The sequence below is a fragment of the Amblyomma maculatum genome, chromosome 9 (assembly GCF_055883805.1).
Source record: "Amblyomma maculatum isolate TAMU_Amacu chromosome 9, ASM5588380v1, whole genome shotgun sequence".
Taxonomy (NCBI): Eukaryota; Metazoa; Arthropoda; class Arachnida; order Ixodida; family Ixodidae; genus Amblyomma; species Amblyomma maculatum.
The window spans coordinates 28,154,423-28,173,544 of NC_139352.1; the positions used below are offsets into that span (position 1 = coordinate 28,154,423).

The 19,122-nt window shown below is 48.1% G+C and overlaps 1 protein-coding gene and 26 non-coding genes across 27 annotated transcripts; all 27 read right to left on the reverse strand.

Annotated features, from left to right (window-relative positions):
- Positions 1 to 4,296: 4,296 nt before the first annotated feature.
- On the reverse strand, positions 4,297 to 4,369 carry TRNAF-GAA (transfer RNA phenylalanine (anticodon GAA)). Its single transcript has one exon. It is a non-coding gene; the product is annotated as a tRNA-Phe (tRNA).
- A 71-nt stretch (positions 4,370 to 4,440) lies between these two features.
- Positions 4,441 to 4,513, reverse strand: TRNAF-GAA (transfer RNA phenylalanine (anticodon GAA)). The gene has a single exon. It is a non-coding gene; the product is annotated as a tRNA-Phe (tRNA).
- Positions 4,514 to 4,584: 71 nt separating this feature from the next.
- On the reverse strand, positions 4,585 to 4,657 carry TRNAF-GAA (transfer RNA phenylalanine (anticodon GAA)). Its single transcript has one exon. It is a non-coding gene; the product is annotated as a tRNA-Phe (tRNA).
- Positions 4,658 to 4,893: 236 nt separating this feature from the next.
- Positions 4,894 to 4,966, reverse strand: TRNAF-GAA (transfer RNA phenylalanine (anticodon GAA)). The gene has a single exon. It is a non-coding gene; the product is annotated as a tRNA-Phe (tRNA).
- Positions 4,967 to 5,037: 71 nt separating this feature from the next.
- On the reverse strand, positions 5,038 to 5,110 carry TRNAF-GAA (transfer RNA phenylalanine (anticodon GAA)). Its single transcript has one exon. It is a non-coding gene; the product is annotated as a tRNA-Phe (tRNA).
- A 71-nt stretch (positions 5,111 to 5,181) lies between these two features.
- Positions 5,182 to 5,254, reverse strand: TRNAF-GAA (transfer RNA phenylalanine (anticodon GAA)). Its single transcript has one exon. It is a non-coding gene; the product is annotated as a tRNA-Phe (tRNA).
- A 71-nt stretch (positions 5,255 to 5,325) lies between these two features.
- On the reverse strand, positions 5,326 to 5,398 carry TRNAF-GAA (transfer RNA phenylalanine (anticodon GAA)). Its single transcript has one exon. It is a non-coding gene; the product is annotated as a tRNA-Phe (tRNA).
- A 71-nt stretch (positions 5,399 to 5,469) lies between these two features.
- TRNAF-GAA (transfer RNA phenylalanine (anticodon GAA)) lies at positions 5,470 to 5,542 on the reverse strand. The gene has a single exon. It is a non-coding gene; the product is annotated as a tRNA-Phe (tRNA).
- Positions 5,543 to 5,778: 236 nt separating this feature from the next.
- TRNAF-GAA (transfer RNA phenylalanine (anticodon GAA)) lies at positions 5,779 to 5,851 on the reverse strand. The gene has a single exon. It is a non-coding gene; the product is annotated as a tRNA-Phe (tRNA).
- Positions 5,852 to 6,087: 236 nt separating this feature from the next.
- Positions 6,088 to 6,160, reverse strand: TRNAF-GAA (transfer RNA phenylalanine (anticodon GAA)). The gene has a single exon. It is a non-coding gene; the product is annotated as a tRNA-Phe (tRNA).
- A 22-nt stretch (positions 6,161 to 6,182) lies between these two features.
- Positions 6,183 to 10,553, reverse strand: LOC146178658 (uncharacterized). The gene is made up of 3 exons (XM_084580011.1): positions 10,330 to 10,553; positions 7,303 to 8,121; positions 6,183 to 6,443 (listed from the first exon to the last, which is right to left on the reverse strand). The coding sequence occupies exons 1-3, from the start codon at positions 10,551 to 10,553 to the stop codon at positions 6,290 to 6,292; spliced, it is 1,197 nt and encodes a 398-aa protein (XP_084436137.1). The 3' UTR covers positions 6,183 to 6,289.
- TRNAF-GAA (transfer RNA phenylalanine (anticodon GAA)) lies at positions 6,551 to 6,623 on the reverse strand. Its single transcript has one exon. It is a non-coding gene; the product is annotated as a tRNA-Phe (tRNA).
- On the reverse strand, positions 6,695 to 6,767 carry TRNAF-GAA (transfer RNA phenylalanine (anticodon GAA)). Its single transcript has one exon. It is a non-coding gene; the product is annotated as a tRNA-Phe (tRNA).
- On the reverse strand, positions 6,839 to 6,911 carry TRNAF-GAA (transfer RNA phenylalanine (anticodon GAA)). Its single transcript has one exon. It is a non-coding gene; the product is annotated as a tRNA-Phe (tRNA).
- On the reverse strand, positions 6,983 to 7,070 carry TRNAF-GAA (transfer RNA phenylalanine (anticodon GAA)). The gene has a single exon. It is a non-coding gene; the product is annotated as a tRNA-Phe (tRNA).
- Positions 10,554 to 14,639: 4,086 nt separating the features above from the next.
- On the reverse strand, positions 14,640 to 14,712 carry TRNAF-GAA (transfer RNA phenylalanine (anticodon GAA)). The gene has a single exon. It is a non-coding gene; the product is annotated as a tRNA-Phe (tRNA).
- Positions 14,713 to 14,783: 71 nt separating this feature from the next.
- On the reverse strand, positions 14,784 to 14,856 carry TRNAF-GAA (transfer RNA phenylalanine (anticodon GAA)). Its single transcript has one exon. It is a non-coding gene; the product is annotated as a tRNA-Phe (tRNA).
- Positions 14,857 to 14,922: 66 nt separating this feature from the next.
- TRNAF-GAA (transfer RNA phenylalanine (anticodon GAA)) lies at positions 14,923 to 14,995 on the reverse strand. Its single transcript has one exon. It is a non-coding gene; the product is annotated as a tRNA-Phe (tRNA).
- Positions 14,996 to 15,061: 66 nt separating this feature from the next.
- On the reverse strand, positions 15,062 to 15,134 carry TRNAF-GAA (transfer RNA phenylalanine (anticodon GAA)). The gene has a single exon. It is a non-coding gene; the product is annotated as a tRNA-Phe (tRNA).
- Positions 15,135 to 15,205: 71 nt separating this feature from the next.
- On the reverse strand, positions 15,206 to 15,278 carry TRNAF-GAA (transfer RNA phenylalanine (anticodon GAA)). Its single transcript has one exon. It is a non-coding gene; the product is annotated as a tRNA-Phe (tRNA).
- Positions 15,279 to 15,344: 66 nt separating this feature from the next.
- Positions 15,345 to 15,417, reverse strand: TRNAF-GAA (transfer RNA phenylalanine (anticodon GAA)). Its single transcript has one exon. It is a non-coding gene; the product is annotated as a tRNA-Phe (tRNA).
- A 66-nt stretch (positions 15,418 to 15,483) lies between these two features.
- Positions 15,484 to 15,556, reverse strand: TRNAF-GAA (transfer RNA phenylalanine (anticodon GAA)). Its single transcript has one exon. It is a non-coding gene; the product is annotated as a tRNA-Phe (tRNA).
- Positions 15,557 to 15,627: 71 nt separating this feature from the next.
- On the reverse strand, positions 15,628 to 15,700 carry TRNAF-GAA (transfer RNA phenylalanine (anticodon GAA)). The gene has a single exon. It is a non-coding gene; the product is annotated as a tRNA-Phe (tRNA).
- Positions 15,701 to 15,766: 66 nt separating this feature from the next.
- On the reverse strand, positions 15,767 to 15,839 carry TRNAF-GAA (transfer RNA phenylalanine (anticodon GAA)). Its single transcript has one exon. It is a non-coding gene; the product is annotated as a tRNA-Phe (tRNA).
- Positions 15,840 to 15,905: 66 nt separating this feature from the next.
- Positions 15,906 to 15,978, reverse strand: TRNAF-GAA (transfer RNA phenylalanine (anticodon GAA)). Its single transcript has one exon. It is a non-coding gene; the product is annotated as a tRNA-Phe (tRNA).
- Positions 15,979 to 16,049: 71 nt separating this feature from the next.
- TRNAF-GAA (transfer RNA phenylalanine (anticodon GAA)) lies at positions 16,050 to 16,122 on the reverse strand. The gene has a single exon. It is a non-coding gene; the product is annotated as a tRNA-Phe (tRNA).
- A 66-nt stretch (positions 16,123 to 16,188) lies between these two features.
- On the reverse strand, positions 16,189 to 16,280 carry TRNAF-GAA (transfer RNA phenylalanine (anticodon GAA)). Its single transcript has one exon. It is a non-coding gene; the product is annotated as a tRNA-Phe (tRNA).
- Positions 16,281 to 19,122: the final 2,842 nt, after the last annotated feature.

Genomic DNA, 19,122 nt, shown 5'->3' on the forward strand with positions numbered 1-19,122 from the left:
CGCGAGGCGAGTGGAGTGGACGAATACGGAGGAAACATTCGGTAGTGACCACAGTCTCATCAACATAACGATCCGCACTAAACCCCTTACCAGACCAACGGGGCAGACTAGGATGCCGAACTGGGCAAAATTTAGAAAAGAATATAATGTTAGTTCTATCCAGGAGCAGGGATACCAATCCTGGACCAAAAAGCTGCTGACCCTTCTCGGTCCGACGGAAACGCGGGTAAAGTTCTCTGAGGCGGTGACGGATGTGGACACCCACCTCCTCCACCTCTGGGAAGCCAGACGCAGCATGGTTAAAAGATGGCGCAGGCAGAAACATAACCGCAAGCTAAAAACCCGAATCGCGACGATAACAACAGAGGTGGCAGAATACGCTGCGCAACGCACGGACGCCAACTGGGTAGAGAGGTGACACGCGGAAGCTGCCTCTGGCAAAAACACATGGCGTCTCTTCCGAGCTCTCATAGATCCAACCCAGACGCGCACCGAGTCACAAAAACACCTGCAGAGAGCAATACACGCATTTCAAGGAAATACGGCCCAGCTAGCGCTGAAGCTCCGAGACCAGTACTTAATCACGATCCAAGACCCAAGGGGAGAAGCTTACAGGTACAGTGGAGACGAAAATGATGAGCTAGATAAATCTTTGAAACTATACAAGCGCAAGGCAGCCCTAGCGAGAATGAAACGCGGGACCGCGCCAGGGAGGGATGGGATCACGGTAAAACTCCTAGCAAACCTACCAGATACCAATTTTTTCTAGAACACTTCAATTCGACCTGCACGGGTCAAGTTCCTCTTCCCACCGAATGGAAGACGGCACTCATAACTTTTATCCCAAAGGCAGGCAAAACCATATACACGGACAACCTCAGGCCAATTTCTCTCACGTCGTGCGTGAGCAAATTGATGGAAATAATGGTCAGAGACAGGCTTTCCGAGTGTCTTGAAAATAAGCGAGTCTTAGCCGACTCGGTGTATGGCTTCAGGTCAAATAAATCGGCTCAGGACGTCCTGCTACAGCTTAGCAGAGAAATATTGAATCCGATAGAACATCCGAACGGGGATAAGAGAGTGCTGGCCCTAGATCTGAAGGGAGCCTTCGATAATGTGACGCACGAGGCCATCCTGACACACCTTTCGGAGACGGGGTGTGGAAAGAATGCGTTAGAGCATATAAAACGCTTCCTCTCAGACAGACAGGCCTACGTGAGGATCCAGAACGCAGACCACGGTCCCTTTCTATTATGCACGAAAGGTACACCACAGGGAGCGGTGCTATCCCCGCTGCTTTTCAACGTGGTAATGAAAAATCTCCCGGTCCACCTGGACAAAGTCTCGGATGTGCAGTACGCGCTGTACGCGGAGGACATTTCCATATGGACCAGGCGGGGGTTTCTAGGAGAAATGGAGGCCAGCTTGCAAGAGGCAGCCACCGCTGTGAATGAGTACGCGAAAAAATGCGGCCTTCAGTGCTCAACAAAAAAATCCGAATTTTCGTCCATATTTGTCCCTCCAAAAAATGCACAGACAAGATAGAAGTGCGACTTGGATCAGAACCAATACCCGAAAGAGAGGAAATTAGAGTACTGGGCCTTTTCATTCACCAGCGTAAGCTAGCGACGACCACGCTCGACAAGCTAAAAAAGGTGGGAGACCAGGTGGGACGAATGGTCCGCAGAGTCTCAAACAAAAAAGGGGGACTGAGAAGCAAAGATGCTCTACGGCTGGCTGCCTTTGTAACAAGCAGAATCCTGTACTCGACTCCCTTTCCCCGCACTGCGGGGAAATGTCCTCGGACCTTTTCCACAAGGTGTGGGCGTGCCCTTCCAACCCTGCCTTTGCACCTAACAAAAACACCACCCGGGAGGACTGGGAGGCGACCCTACTCGCCTGCTCCGACCTGAAAGCCCAAAAGGCCTTGGTCAAACGAAAACGAGCAATGGCGGCAGCGGAAGCCACTGTGGTCCCGTACTAGGGACTCCACCTAGTGTTTGTGAGGATAAGGGCACTAAGCCTGACCCCAGAGCAACCTTCATGTAGCTCTATATTTTATTAAACGTTTTCACCACCACCACCACCGGATAAACGTCTAAGCAACAGAGGCGACCGCATGGCGGCGTCTACAGGCCAGTAATTACATCCACCCGGCGTCTACAGGCCAGTAATTACATCAACCCGATCTGGGCCTATCACGTCCAGAAAGACGAGAGACAGGACGATAAATGTGCGCATTGTGGGAAGAAAGGGACCCTCGACCACGAAATTTGAGAATGTGCTAGATCACCAGGGGATAAGAGAAAAATACTTAGTAGAGAAGCCTTGGAGCCCCTTCTGCCGAGCGAGGACTCAACTCTTCAGAAGCAAGCCATCGGCCTGGCGCAGGACGTCGCAAGGAACCAAGACCTCTTTGCCTGCTTCTAATCCCGGAGGTCCCGGCCCCCGTTCCCTAAGCCTGCGTTCCAGGGGCGGGGAGTAGGAGACCTCCATTCTCGTGGAAATAAAAGTTGTGCACACACACACACACACACACACACACACACACACACACACACACACACACACACACACACACACGCGCGCGCGCGCCCATATACGAAGCTGACTCCACCGAGCTTCCGATCCAGGCGTCCGTGCGGCGCCTTTCATTTGCCGCTTCCTCGAACGCCGCACTACGCAAGCAAACAGAAGCCGACCCAGATGACTAGGAGGCGCTAGTACAGCAGACATCAGCTGCGGATGAAATAGGTTTACAGGATAGATAAAAGAAACGCTCTTATACGAAAACAAAGTAATCAAGTGCCGAAACCCGGGACCTAAAGAGTGACCTTTAGATCTTCAGTCTAACACTCTCCCAACTGAGCTATTTCGGCACGGTGTAGCATGGATTCGCTTTGATACCATCCTTGCTCACGCTCTTATGCGAAAACAAAACTAAGCAAGTGCCGAAACCCGGGATCGAATCAGGGACCTTTAGATGCAAGTCGAAATCACGTGGCAGAGGTAGATTGGGCAGGACGCACAGAAACCGATAACGTGCAGTGGTAAGACGCCCGACTACTGTGCCGGAGTTCCCGGGTTCGAACCCGACCACGGCGGCTGCGTTTCGATGGAGGCGAAACGAAGTGGCGTCCGTGTGCTGTGCGATGTCAGCGCACGTTAAAGATCCCCAGGTGGTCGAAATTACTCCGTAGCCCTCCACTACGGCTCCTCTTTCTCTCTTTCCACTTTCATTCCCACCTTCCTCCCTTCCCTTACGGCGCGGTTCGGGTGTCCACAGAGCAAGTGTGACAGTTACTGCGCCTTTCCCTTCCTGTGAACCAATTTACAAGGAATCGCGAAAGCTTTCCGGGAGTATTATGAAGAGCTATTTTCGTCCCGAGAGGTTCATTTGGACCGTTTTAAAGAATCCTTTCTTGGCGCGATGCCAAAAATTTATGACGAACAAAAAGAAAGACTGGAGCGGCCAATAAGCGAAAAAGAAGTGCAGCAGGCAATAGAAAATTTAAACCCAGGGAAATCACCCGGGCCCGATGGCCTGAGTGCGGCTTTTATTAAAGCGTTCAAGGAACAGCTATCTCCTTTGTTGTGTGCCTTATTTAATGAAGCGTATGAACTGAAGGCACTGCCTGCGTCTTGCGGATCGTCGCACACAGTACTTATTCCGAAAACTGACCAACCAGGTAAGCTTAGGCAGTTGTCGTCTTACAGGCCCATTGCTCTGACAAACGTTCATTACAAGATTTATATGAAGGTGCTTCCTGGCAGACTACAAACAGTTATATGCGAACTAGTGGGCCCTCACCAAACGTACGGTATCAAAGGGTGATATATCTTCCAGAACATTCACAAAGCGAGAAGTGTGATCGAATGCTGCGATGCAACTCATGCATGTGTTGCGTTACTGCAGTTGGACTTGGAGAAAGCTTTTGATTGTGTGGCACATACTATTATGTTCAGTATATTAGACTATGTTAATGTCGGCTCTGTTATTCGAGAGGGAGTGGCCTTGGCGTACCGTAACTGCACTACGAGATTAATTGTCAATAAGTCACTGGGGGCCCCCATAAACGTACGACGTTCGGTGCGCCAAGGTTGCCCCCTCAGCCCTCTTTTGTTCGGCATTTATATTAAAACATTGTGTTTAAGCATTCTACAAAACAATGACATTGATGGTTTTCGACTGCAGGAGTCAGAAGCCCAACTGAGCTATTTCGGCACGGTGTAGCCACGGATTCGCTTTGATACCATCCTTGCTCACGCTCTTATGCGAAAACAAACCTAAGCAAGTGCCGAAACCCGGGATCGAACCAGGGACCTTTAGATCTTCAGTCTAACGCTCTCCCAACTGAGCTATTTCGGCACGGTGTAGCCATGGATTCGCTTTGATACTATCCTTGCTCACGCTCTTATGCGAAAACAAACCTAAGCAAGTGCCGAAACCCGGGATCGAACCAGGGACCTTTAGATCTTCAGTCTAACGCTCTCCCAACTGAGCTATTTCGGCACGGTGTAGCCATGGATTCGCTTTGATACCATCCTTGCTCACGCTCTTATGCGAAAACAAACCTAAGCAAGTGCCGAAACCCGGGATCGAACCAGGGACCTTTAGATCTTCAGTCTAACGCTCTCCCAACTGAGCTATTTCGGCACGGTGTAGCCATGGATTCGCTTTGATACCATCCTTGCTCACGCTCTTATGCGAAAACAAACCTAAGCAAGTGCCGAAACCCGGGATCGAACCAGGGACCTTTAGATCTTCAGTCTAACGCTCTCCCAACTCAGCTATTTCTTTTTTCTTTATAGCTATTTCGGCACGGTGTAGCAATGGATTCGCTTTGATGCTATCCTTGCTCACGCTCCTATGCGAAAACAAACCTAAGCAAGTGCCGAAACCCGGGATCGAACCAGGGACCTTTAGATCTTCAGTCTAACGCTCTCCCAACTGAGCTATTTCGGCACGGTGTAGCCATGGATTCGCTTTGATACTATCCTTGCTCACGCTCTTATGCGAAAACAAACCTAAGCAAGTGCCGAAACCCGGGATCGAACCAGGGACCTTTAGATCTTCAGTCTAACGCTCTCCCAACTGCGCTATTTCGGCACGGTGTAGCCATGGATTCGCTTTGATACTATCCTTGCTCACGCTCTTATGCGAAAACAAACCTAAGCAAGTGCCGAAACCCGGGATCGAACCAGGGACCTTTAGATCTTCAGTCTAACGCTCTCCCAACTGAGCTATTTCGGCACGGTGTAGCCATGGATTCGCTTTGATACTATCCTTGCTCACGCTCTTATGCGAAAACAAACCTAAGCAAGTGCCGAAACCCGTGATCGAACCAGGGACCTTTAGATCTTCAGTCTAACGCTCTCCCAACTGAGCTATTTCGGCACGGTGTAGCCATGGATTCGCTTTGATACTATCCTTGCTCACGCTCTTATGCGAAAACAAAACTAAGCAAGTGCCGAAACCCGGGATCGAACCAGGGACCTTTAGATCTTCAGTCTAACGCTCTCCCAACTGAGCAATTTCGGCACGGTGTAGCCATGGATTCGCTTTGATACTATCCTTGCTCACGCTCTTATGCGAAAACAAACCTAAGCAAGTGCCGAAACCCGGGATCGAACCAGGGACCTTTAGATCTTCAGTCTAACGCTCTCCCAACTCAGCTATTTCTTTTTTCTTTATAGCTATTTCGGCACGGTGTAGCAATGGATTCGCTTTGATGCTATCCTTGCTCACGCTCTTATGCGAAAACAAAACTAAGCAAGTGCCGAAACCCGGGATCGAACCAGGGACCTTTAGATCTTCAGTCTAACGCTCTCCCAACTGAGCTATTTCGGCACGGTGTATCCATGGATTCGCTTTGATACTATCCTTGCTCACGCTCTTATGCGAAAACAAACCTAAGCAAGTGCCGAAACCCGGGATCGAACCAGGGACCTTTAGATCTTCAGTCTAACGCTCTCCCAACTCAGCTATTTCTTTTTTCTTTATAGCTATTTCGGCACGGTGTAGCAATGGATTCGCTTTGATGCTATCCTTGCTCACGCTCTTATGCGAAAACAAACCTAAGCAAGTGCCGAAACCCGGGATCGAACCAGGGACCTTTAGATCTTCAGTCTAACGCTCTCCCAACTGAGCTATTTCGGCTTTTTTTTTTCTTTATTTCCTGGCTTTGGTTCATACCATTTCACAAGAACACAAAACGAATAACACAAAACAAAGTACATATTGGAAGGTCATCACCAGCCAATGTCAGGCTGGCTTCGTCTCAGTACATTAAAACTCCCGCAACGACAGCAAAGGCTCTACCCTTGAGAGCCATTCGGGAGGTTCAGCAGCCACTTTCTGTATGGCAATAAACCAATTCACACTTTCTCGAAAGTATATTCTAGCGGGTCGAGCATCCCTGTCGCAGTGATAGCCCGCCATTCTGGAGCGCCAGCATGATTGACTGAGCTATTTCGGCACGGTGTAGCCACGGATTCGCTTTGATACCATCCTTGCTCACGCTCTTATGCGAAAACAAAACTAAGCAAGTGCCGAAACCCGGGATCGAATCAGGGACCTTTAGATCTTCAGTCTAACGCTCTCCCAACTGAGCTATTTCGGCACGGTGTAGCCATGTATCCGCATCTATACGATCATTGCTCAGGCTGTTATGCGAAAACAAAACTAAGCAAGTGCCGAAACCCGGGATCGAACCAGGGACCTTTAGATCTTCAGTCTAACGCTCTCCCAACTGAGCTATTTCGGCACGGTGTAGCCATGGATTCGCTTTGATACCATCCTTGCTCACGCTCTTATGCGAAAACAAGACTAAGCAAGTGCCGAAACCCGGGATCGAACCAGGGACCTTTAGATCTTCAGTCTAACGCTCTCCCAACTGAGCTATTTCGGCACGGTGTAGCCATGGATTCGCTTTGATACCATCCTTGCTCACGCTCTTATGCGAAAACAAAACTAAGCAAGTGCCGAAACCCGGGATCGAACCAGGGACCTTTAGATCTTCAGTCTAACGCTCTCCCAACTGAGCTATTTTTTTTTCTTTATTGCCGGTCCTCACAAAACAAAGACACAAATACAATAATATGTACACAGTTATACAAGAGGCGAAATCCCCAAGAGAGGACCAGGCTTTGTCACATTAAAATTCTCTGAGTGTTGTCAAAGGCTCTAGCCTTGAGAGCCACTCAGGGACAGGATTCCGTATCTTCTGTATTTCTACAAACTTGCAGATGCTCTCTCGAAAATATTTACGCGCTGGACGCGCTTCGGGGTCACAGTAGTACCCGGCCATACGAGAGCGCCATATACTGTGGAGGCCCACCAGCATGACTAAATCGAACGGGATCCCACCCTCATTTTTTGTTGGCAAGTACCTAATTCCGTGTGAATGCAACGGGAGCTGTTTCTTCATGGTCCTCTGTAGCACGTCCCAAAAATAAACCCCTTCCCAACAGTACAAAAAAACATGGTCTATGGTCTCCGGTTGCTTGCAGATTAGGCAGTTTGGTCCCCACGGTAGAAACATCTCTTTTTCCTCCAAAAACGATTTGACGGGTAAAGTTCCAGTGTGCACTTTAAAGAAAAAACTCTTGACTTCCGGCGATACATTCATTTTTTTAACCCTTTGCAACACATTACCGCCGGGGCCTCCACAGTACAAGGCCCTGTACAAGGGCACCGGAAAGATAACATCGCACACATCTCTGTACAACGTTTTCCTTGTTACGCTGCTCAAATATTCCTTTGAAAACCGAGTAGTTAACAATCTGACGCTGGTTACTATCTCTCGGAAATAACCAAAAATGCCTCCTGTCATGCATTTTGTTGCAACTACATACTCTGGCAAGGCTCGCCCTAGCCTTACTTGGCACACTGTGCGCAGGAAAGGATCTTCAACATAACGGAAAAACAAAAATCTGTTTACCAGTTGCCTCGCAAATAAGTGTCCCAGCCCTAGGCCTCCGTCTTTGACCCGTCTGAACAAGTTTGTCCGCATGCACCTTTCCCAGCTAGAGGCCCATACAAAAACCGCAAAAATTCGATGTACCTTTTGTATGTTAATTCGCGAGCAGTGGAGCACTTGCAACACATACCACAGTTTACTAATAAAAAACAGGTTACACACAGTGGTTCTTGCAAACACGGATAAATGAGTACCTTTCCACTTTTCTGCTTTTTCTTGTGTCTCTTGTGCCTGCCCCTTCCAATACTGTTCAGTATCTCTGTAAAATTCCAACGGGACTCCAAGGTACTTTACAGGGGTCGTACACCAGGTCACATTAGCGAAAGTGTGAGGAGTATCCGGCCATTCTCCGTGCCAGAACCCCACGCACTTTCCCCAGTTCACCTTGCTTCCCGTGACCAAACTAAATCTTTTAACACCTTCTACCGCACTGCTAATGCTATCCTTTGTGACACAGAAAATTGCTACATCATCTGCATATGCTAGGACTTTCACTTCCGCTTCATGCAGCCGAAAACCATGAACAGCATTATTCTGCATTATGTGCAAGCACAAAGTTTCAACATACATACAAAACAAGAGTGGACTGAGGGGGCAACCCTGACGCACCGAACGTTCCACGTTAATGGGGGCCCCCAACGATTTATTAACAATTAACTTTGTAGTGCCGTGTCGGTACGCCATGGCCACACCCTCAGTGATAATAGAACCTATATTGATATGATCTAAGATAGAAAACAAAATCTCATGAACAACACAGTCAAACGCTTTTTCAAGATCTAGCTGGAGAATTGCCACAGGTACCCCAGTGACGTCGCTACACTCCAGCACACACCTTGCCTTATGAATATTGTAAGCAATAGACCTGTTCTTTATGCCACATGTTTGATGAGGGCCAACAATTTCTTTAATAACGCTCTGAAGCCTCGCCGCCAACACTTTCATGAATATTTTATAATCGACGTTCGTTAGTGAGATCGGCCTATATGCAGTAACCTGTCTGAGTTTTATAGGATCATCTGTTTTAGGGATGAGGACGGTATGGGCCGCACCGTAAGACGGGGGCAACTCCTTACTATCATAGGCATCATTAAACAGCAAAGTCAAAAGTGGGGTTAATTCCGTTTTAAACGCTTTGTAAAAAGCTGCACTTAACCCATCTGGGCCAGGAGACTTTCCCGGGTTCAAGTTCTCTATTGCTCGTTCAACTTCTTTTTCACTAATTCGCCTCTCCAAGCTTTCCTTTCGGGATTCATCGAGCCTAGGCATAGCGCCGAGAAACTCGCCTTTAAATCTGTGCACGTCAACTTCATGTTGTGCGAACAACGCCTGATAGTAATCAAAGAAAGCATGATGGATGCGATCGCTATCGGTCACTACCCCACCCGCTCCTTCGATCTCCTGAATTTCGTTGCGTCGAGCGTGCGCTTTTTCCATTCCGAAAGCCCGCTTAGTGGGCGTCTCCCCTGCAACCAATTCTTCCGCTCTCGCCCTCAATATCGCCCCTCGATATCAGTCTTCCTCGATAAGTTCAAGCTTTTGCTTTGCTTTCTTAATATCTTCCTTACCTATGCCGGGCGTTTTACATTCCTGCGCCAACAATTTTTCAAGTATACCTCTCAGCTGTTTTTCCTGTAATCTTTCCTGGTGTTCTAGCAAAGTAGACCGCTCAATGGCCTTCATCTTAAATTCTTCTTTGGCTAGTACCCACTGGAGCCCGATTTCGTTTTGACACTCATTTACTATTTTGGTAATTTTTTCCGTCACATACTCAGTGAAAATTTGGTCTTTTAGCAGTTTACTATTTAATTTCCACAGCTCCCATGAAAATCCACTGGCTCGCTTCCTTTTGCCTAGAGTGCATATCACTGCACAGTGATCTGAAAAGGCCACTGGTAAAACTCGGTATTTTTGACACTTTGGTATTAAGTCCAGTGACATGTAAATCCTGTCGAGGCGAGCATGACTAATACCTTGAAAGTGGGTGTATTGCACACTACGTTCACCGTCTAAACACTCCGCCACATCATCTAATGCATATTCATCTATCAGTCGTGACAATAAGTCTGTACTTCTGTCCCTGAAGGCTCGGGTGCTGCTTTTATCGCGAGCCGCCAGAACACAATTGAAATCGCCCATGAGCACTATCTGTTTCTCACTAGTGCAGTAATATTTCAGGCTCTCAAAAAAGGAACACCTATCCTCCAATTCATTAGGTGCATAAACACAGATAACCCGCCATTCTATATTCTCAAAACCGAAATCACAAATCACGTATCGCCCTGTCTCTCCGGAAGCATAAGTCTGCACGTTAAGTCCAGGCAACTTTTTTACAAGAAGGACGCACCCGGCAGAAGTTCCGACTGCATGGCTCACAACGGCATAATACTTCGACGTGAAGCGCTGCACCATGCTCCCGGTCTCTTCCTCTCCCTCGACTTTGGTCTCTTGAACGGCTAGCACATCGATGTCTCTGTCCGTTATAAGGCGCAACACCTGGCTCTGCTTTACCTTCGTTGCTAACCCTCTAACATTAAGCGTCCCGAATGTCAGAGCAGGGGTTGGATCCATTTTAATATAGAGTGAAGAGGCCGAGAGCATTTGCGCTCACCTTTCGCGTCTAGCACCCGGCTAGACGCCTTTGTTTCCGCCACAGCCCTCCGGTGCGGCTGCATGGTCTTGCAGCGGCGGTGGCTTATCGCTGGCCCGCTTGTCCCCCAAAAAGTTCGGCTTCGGTCTGAGAGAGGACCGACGGGACTGGACCGTTTTCGTAGGCGGCTCCTCAACGCTTGACGCTGTTGTTTTGTCCTCTCCACCCCCAATCTGGGCGTGAGGCCGTTTGGCCGAGACATTGCCCGCACGAGCATTGCACTGTTGCTGTTGCTCCTCGCTGCTCGTCGAGGCCATCATCGCGGGTTCCGTAGCTGCCAAAAAGCTATCTTCCTTCTCCTCAGTATCAGCCCAGGCCGCTGCCGAGTCTTTTTCTTCAGGTTGCCTCTCTGCCTCACTTGACACGTTTGTGTTTCTGCTAGAAGTCCCAGAAGAGACAGTCGCCGCTTCCGGCTTGCCTACTTCCTCGACTCCTTTCGCCGCTTCCTCCGCTTCCTCCGCCTCTGATACGTCCATCTGGTGTTCAGCTATCTCCTCCCTCGGTGCGAGCCCCGTGGCCACCGCATATGTACGGACACATTCACTGTCGACGTGGCCGTAACGCCTGCATTTCGAACACCGGGGCACCTTGCATTCACGTCTAACGTGACCGCTACCACGGCAGCGCAGGCACTGCATAGGCCGCCCAGGCACCACAACAAGGGCCAACTCACCGGCGACTCGCAGCTGGTGAGGTAGGTCATCGGTCTTAATACCGGGTTTCAGTTTCAGGAGAACTGTTCTCGTTCTTGACCCCTTCTCTTTGACGCCTTGGACGCGCCACCGCTCCCGGGTCACCTCGGTTACGTTACCGAAAGCAGCAAAGGCCGTCCGAATGTCGTCGTCGGCCACACCGTGCAACATCCAGTGCAGCCGCAGCTTCACCTGCTGGTCCTCTGGGTCGATGATGATGCAGCGACGTCCCTTTACTTCTACTTGTTCCAACGCAGCCAGCTTCTTCGTCGCTTCAGCGCTGCTGAGCGTGACAGCCCAAACGTGGTTAATCTGGTACGCCCCCAACGCCACAACATCGGGGAGCGCACCAACGTTGGCGAGGGCATCGCGAAAATCTTCCACTTTGTACGGCCTATTGCGCACGTCGCCGTGCAAAAACACGGTGTTTAAAACAACACGTCCTGTAGGCAGCGTCGGCAAAATCAACTCATAGTCCCTATCATCCGTGTCAAGATTCCTGTTTCCGCGGCCGGCAAGGGCCGCTGTCGCCGCTCCGCTGGAGCTCATGATTCTGCGACCGTCACGCTCGGTGGCCGGAAGTAGAATGCTCCCAACTGAGCTATTTCGGCACGGTGTAGCCATGGATTCGCTTTGATACTATCCTTGCTCACGCTCTTATGCGAAAACAAAATTAAGCAAGTGCCGAAACCCGGGATCGAACCAGGGACCTTTAGATCTTCAGTCTAACGCTCTCCCAACTGAGCTATTTCTTTTTTTTTCTTTATTGCCGGGCTCCGACAACCAATTCAGTAAATCACAATACACTATATACAAACACAGGCAAGACGTGGAACAAAAAGAAAACGCTGTCAGTTTTGTACTGACATTGTCACTTAAAATTCCCTTAGGCCTGCCAAGGCTTCCAGCCTTGGCAGCCACTGCGGCACACACTCAAGTGTCTTCTGCACCTCAACGAAGCGGGAAATGCTCTCCCGAAAATACAACCGTGCAGGCCTCGCATCAGGATCACAATAGAAGCCGGCCATGCGGGAGCGCCATACAGAGTGGAGGCCAGCCAACATTACGAGATCGAAAGGAAAACCATCTTCGTTATCTATCGCCAAATATCTGATCCCGTGTTGATCTAGAGGGAAATCCTTTTTCACTGTTCTCTGCAGCACATCCCAGAAATACACTCCTTCCCAGCAGTGAAGAAAGACATGATCTATAGTTTCGGGTATCTTGCAGATTAGACAGTTAGTTCCCCATGGCAAGAAAAAACCTCGTTGTTCAAGGAATGTTTTGACTGGAAGTGTTTCAGTATGAAGTTTAAAAAAAAAAGGACTTCATGCCTGGTGTCACCTGCATTTTCTTCACCCGTTTTAACACATTCTGGCCCGGCGCTCCACTGTGCATGGCTCTGTACATCGGTACAGGAAGTATGCTGTCGCACACATCTTTGTAAAGTGTTTTCCTTTTCACCGCAGACAAATAATCGTTGGAAAATCGTACTGTCAAGGAACATACGCTCATCACCACCTCCTTGAAAAAGCCCTTAATTGGCCCTGGCATTTCATTCGTGCCGCTCACAAAGTTTGGCAACGCCCGTCTTAATCTCATTTGGCACACCGTTCGTAAGAAAGAGTCTTTTGTGTCCCGGAAAAACAGAAACCTGTTAATAAGCTGTCACACAAAGAGGTGCGCCAGACCAAGACCGCCGTCCTCCACCTTTCTGAACAAATTTGTTCGGCTGCACCTTTCCCACTGCGATGCCCAAATAAAGGTGGCAAACACTCTGTGCAGCTTTTGCACATTTAGCCGCGAGCAATGCAAAACCTGCATTAGATACCATAATTTGCTTATAAAAAAAAGATTACACACAGTTGCCTTGGCAAAAAACGAGAGAGGAACCCCCTTCCATTTGTCTGCTTTCTCACGTATTTCATGCGCCTGGCTTCTCCAGAGGTCATCATTGCTTTCGTAGAATTGCAGAGGGACACCCAGGTACTTCACTGGGGTCTTCACCCACGTTACGCCTGCAAACGTGTCTGGGGTTGCCGCCCATTCTCCATGCCAAAATCCCAGGCATTTTTCCCAATTGATCAAACTCCCTGTGATGTCCCGAAAACATTATACCTCTTCGACCACTGCTATAATACTTTCTCTATCAATACAACACACTGCGACGTCGTCGGCATATGCTAAGAGCTTCACTTCGGCAGCTTGGAGTCGAAAACCATGAACAGAATCATTTTTAATAATAGTCAAGCATAGTGATTCGATGTACAGACAAAATAAAAGTGGGCTGATGGGGCAGCCTTGGCGTACCGCACGCTGCATGGCAATGGGGGCCCCCAGTGACTTGTTTACAATAAGCCGCGTTGAGCAACTCCTGTACGCCATGACCACACCCTCTCTGATAACCGAACCGACATTAATATGGTCAAGAATGGCGAACAGGATAACATGTGATACACAGTCAAAGGCCTTCTCTAGGTCGAGCTGCAAAACCGCGACGCCAGATTGCATGACATCACAGCACTCAAGCACGCACCGCATCTTGTGTATGTTACTTACTATAGACCTTCCCTTGATTCCACATGTCTGGTGGCACCCTACTATGTCCTTAATCACTGTCTGGAACCTAGCTGCTAAGACTTTCATGAATATTTTATAGTCAACATTGGTTAAAGAGATGGGCCTGTAACTCGTTACAAGGCGAAGTCTTTCTGTATCGTCAGTTTTTGGTATGAGAACAGTATGTGATGTACTATATGACGGTGGTAATTCTTTCAGTTGGTATGCCTCATTGAATACAGCTGTAAGCACTGCAGACAACTTATCTTTGAAAAACTTGTAGAACGCGGCACTCAAGCCATCGGGCCCAGGCGACTTTCCGTCGTTCAAGTTTTCAATTGCTCGGCACACTTCTCTTTCGGTTATTGGCCGCTCCAAAACTTCTTTTACCTCGTCGGCCAGTCGAGGCATCTGACCCAGAAACCTCTTTTTGAAACCGTCCAAGTCAGCTTCATGAAAGGCGAATAACGCCTGATAATGCTCAAAGAACTCTCGCCCAATGCCGTCGTTATCTGACACCACAACGCCGTTCCGCTCTATCTCGCATACGTGGTTTCGTTGGCCGTTCGTTTTTTCCAAACCTAAAGCCCGCTTCGTAGGTACTTCGCCCGCTTTTAGTGCATTTGTTCTAGCTCGCACCAGCGCGCCCCGATAACGCTCCTCTTCGATCAGCAACTGAGCTATTTCGGCACGGTATAGCCATGTATCCGCATCGATACGATCATTGCTCACGCTCTTATGCGAAAACAAAATAAGTGCCGAAACCCTGGTTTGAACCAGGGACCTTTAGATCTTCAGTCTAACGCTCTCCCAACTGAGCTATTTCGGCACGGTGTAGCCATGTATCCGCATCGATACGATCATTGCTCAGGCTCTTATGCGAAAACAAAACTGAGCAAGTGCCGAAACCCGGGATCGAACCAGGGACCTTTAGATCTTCAGTCTAACGCTCTCCCAACTGAGCTATTTCGGCACGGTATAGCCATGTATCCGCATCGATACGATCATTGCTCACGCTCTTATGCGAAAACAAAATAAGTGCCGAAACCCTGGTTTGAACCAGGGACCTTTAGATCTTCAGTCTAACGCTCTCCCAACTGAGCTATTTCGGCACGGTATAGCCATGTATCCGCATCGATACGATCATTGCTCACGCTCTTATGCGAAAACAAAATAAGTGCCGAAACCCTGGTTTGAACCAGGGACCTTTAGATCTTCAGTCTAACGCTCTCCCAACTGAGCTATTTCGGCACGGTATAGCCATGTATCCGCATCGATACGATCATTGCTCACGCTCTTATGCGAAAACAAAACTAGGCAAGTGCCGAAACCCGGGATCGAACCAGGGACCTTTAGATCTTCAGTCTAACGCTCTCCCAACTGAGCTATTTCGGCACGGTGTAGCCATGTATCCGCATCGATACGATCATTGCTCACGCTCTTATGCGAAAACAAAATAAGTGCCGAAACCCTGGTTTGAACCAGGGACCTTTAGATCTTCAGTCTAACGCTCTCCCAACTGAGCTATTTCGGCACGGTATAGCCATGTATCCGCATCGATACGATCATTGCTCACGCTCTTATGCGAAAACAAAATAAGTGCCGAAACCCTGGTTTGAACCAGGGACCTTTAGATCTTCAGTCTAACGCTCTCCCAACTGAGCTATTTCGGCACGGTATAGCCATGTATCCGCATCGATACGATCATTGCTCACGCTCTTATGCGAAAACAAAACTAGGCAAGTGCCGAAACCCGGGATCGAACCAGGGACCTTTAGATCTTCAGTCTAACGCTCTCCCAACTGAGCTATTTCGGCACGGTGTAGCCATGTATCCGCATCGATACGATCATTGCTCACGCTCTTATGCGAAAACAAAATAAGTGCCGAAACCCTGGTTTGAACCAGGGACCTTTAGATCTTCAGTCTAACGCTCTCCCAACTGAGCTATTTCGGCACGGTATAGCCATGTATCCGCATCGATACGATCATTGCTCACGCTCTTATGCGAAAACAAAATAAGTGCCGAAACCCTGGTTTGAACCAGGGACCTTTAGATCTTCAGTCTAACGCTCTCCCAACTGAGCTATTTCGGCACGGTATAGCCATGTATCCGCATCGATACGATCATTGCTCACGCTCTTATGCGAAAACAAAACTAGGCAAGTGCCGAAACCCGGGATCGAACCAGGGACCTTTAGATCTTCAGTCTAACGCTCTCCCAACTGAGCTATTTCGGCACGGTGTAGCCATGTATCCGCATCGATACGATCATTGCTCACGCTCTTATGCGAAAACAAAATAAGTGCCGAAACCCTGGTTTGAACCAGGGACCTTTAGATCTTCAGTCTAACGCTCTCCCAACTGAGCTATTTTTTTTTTTTCTTTATTGCCTGGCTTTGACACAAATACACCGCATTGGAACTCAATACATCATGAACAAAGGAATAATATATGTACACTAAGGTAGTTAGCGTTGCCTAACACCCACTGAGGGGCAGGCATTGTCATGTTAAAATTCCTTGAGCACCGTCAAAGGTTCCAGCTTTGACAGCCACTCAGGAGCACATGGTTGCAATTTAAGCACGTCGAGCCATCGCTGCACACTTTCACGGAAATACATGCGGGCTGGCCGTGCATCTGGATCGCAGTGATAACCAGCCATTCGTGCGCGCCATATACTGTGGAGGCACATTAACATAACCTGGTCTAACGGCATATCATCGTGGTTATCCAATGGTAAATACCTAATGCCATGGGAATCAAGTGGCAACTGTTTTTTTATTGTCCTTTGCAGAACATCCCACAAATATACCCCCTCCCAGCAATGCAAAAACACGTGATCTATTGTCTCTGGCTGTTTGCAGATGAGACATTGGGCCCCCCACGGTAGGAACATACCCTTTTCCTCCATAAATGATTTTACACTCAAAGTACCGGTATGTAGCATAAAGAAAAACGTTTTAGCTCCCGGAGCAACTTGCATTTTCTTTACGCGTTTTAATACATTACTTCCTGTGCCTCCATAGTATAAAGCTCGGTACAAGGGCACCGGGAAGACCACTTCACAAACATCCTTGTATAATGTTCTCCTGTTAACATTACTTAAATACTCTTTCGAAAACCGTGCGCTTAAGAATTTTGCGCTCAAAACAATTTCCCTAAAGAATCCAAAAAGAGAACCCGACATACTTTGAGTATAAACTACTAAATCAGGCAAAGCTCGACCAAGTCTTTGTTGACACACTGTGCGCAGGAATGGATCGCTGGCATCCCTAAAAAACATAAACCTGTTGACAATCTGTCGCACAAACAAATGACCCAGACCAAGCCCCCCATGCTTCACCTGCCGGAACAAATTTGTCCGACTGCACCTCTCCCAACTCGAGGCCCAAACAAACACCGCAAAAACTCGATGCAATTTTTGCACATTTACACGGGAGCAATGCAACACTTGCATAACATACCATAACTTACTAATTAAAAACAGGTTGCAAACTGCGGCTCTTGCAAATATTGATAATTGAGCGCTTTTCCATTTCTCCGCTTTTTCACGGGTTTCTTTGACCTGCTCTAGCCAGTATGGCTCGCTTTCCTTGTAAAATTTCAAGGGCACACCCAAGTACTTTGCAGGCGTTGTAACCCACGATACATTAGCGAAAGTGTCGGGGGTCAGCTGCCATTCTCCGTGCCAAAATCCCAGGCACTTACCCCAGTTAACTTTACTCCCTGTGACTTTGCTAAAATGTTTTACCACATCCACTGTCCTCTTTATACTCTCTTTATTCACACAAAATACCGCAACGTCATCTGCATAAGCCAGCAATTTGACTTCTGACTCCTGCAGTCGAAAACCATCAATGTCATTGTTTTGTAGGATGCTTAAACACAAACTTTCAATATAAATGCCGAACAAAAGAGGGCTGAGGGGGCAACCTTGGCGCACTGAACGTCGTACGTTGATGGGGGCCCCCAGTGACTTATTGACAATTAATCTCGTAGTGCAGTTACGGTACGCCAAAGCCACTCCCTCTCGAATAACAGAGCCGACATTAACATAGTCTAATATACTGAACAGAATAGTATGCGCCACACAATCAAAAGCTTTCTCCAAGTCCAACTGCAGTAACGCAACACATGCATGAGTTGCATCGCAGCATTCGAGCACACTTCTCGCTTTGTGAATGTTCTGAAAGATAGATCGCCCTTTGATACCGCACGTTTGGTGAGGGCCCACTAGTTCGCATATAACCGTTTGTAGTCTGCCAGCAAGCACCTTCATATAAATCTTGTAATCAACGTTTGTCAGAGCAATGGGCCTGTAAGACGACAACTGCCTAAGCTTATCTGGTTGGTCAGTTTTCGGAATAAGTACTGTGTGCGACGATCCGAAAGACGCAGGCAGTGCCTTCAGTTCATACGCTTCATTAAATAAGGCACACAACAAAGGAGATAGCTGTTCCTTGAACGCTTTATAAAAAGCCGCACTCAGGCCATCAGGCCCGGGTGATTTCCCTGGGTTTAAATTTTCTATTGCCTGCTGCACTTCTTTTTCGCTTATTGGCCGCTCCAGTCTTTCTTTTTGTTCCTCGTCAATTTTTGGCATCACGTCAAGAAAGGATTCTTTAAAACGGTCCAAATAAACCTCTCGGGAAGAAAACAGATCTTCATAATACTCCCGGAAAGCTTTCGCGATTCCTTCGTTATCGGTTTCGGTGCGTCCTGCCCAATCTACCTCTGCCACGTGATTTCGCCTTGCATTTGCTTTTTCTATTCCCAACGATCTTTTTGTCGGCGTCTCATCCATGGCCAATTTTTCCGCTCTTGCACGCACTAACGCTCCTTGGTATCTGTCTTCTTCTATCAAGTTAATCTGTTCTTTTATTTTTCGAATATCCTCTATCCATCTGCCGGGTGCCTTACATTCCTGTTCGTGTAGTTTTGCAAGCAAAGCCTTAAGCTGGGTTTCTGTAATTTTCTTCTCGTACACCAGGCAACTTGATCTGTCAATGGCTTTAATTTTAATCTGTTCCTTGCACAACTCCCACTGTTTCCAGATTTCGAGCAAAGACCCTGGCCTCACTTTAATCAATTCATTCAATACCACGCGTCTAAAGGCATCATCATTAAGCAATTTATTGTTAAATTTCCATAACTCCCAGCTAAATGCATTGCTTCGTTTTTTGGTGCCGAATAAGCATTGCACCAAACAGTGATCCGTGAATGTCATAGGCACAACT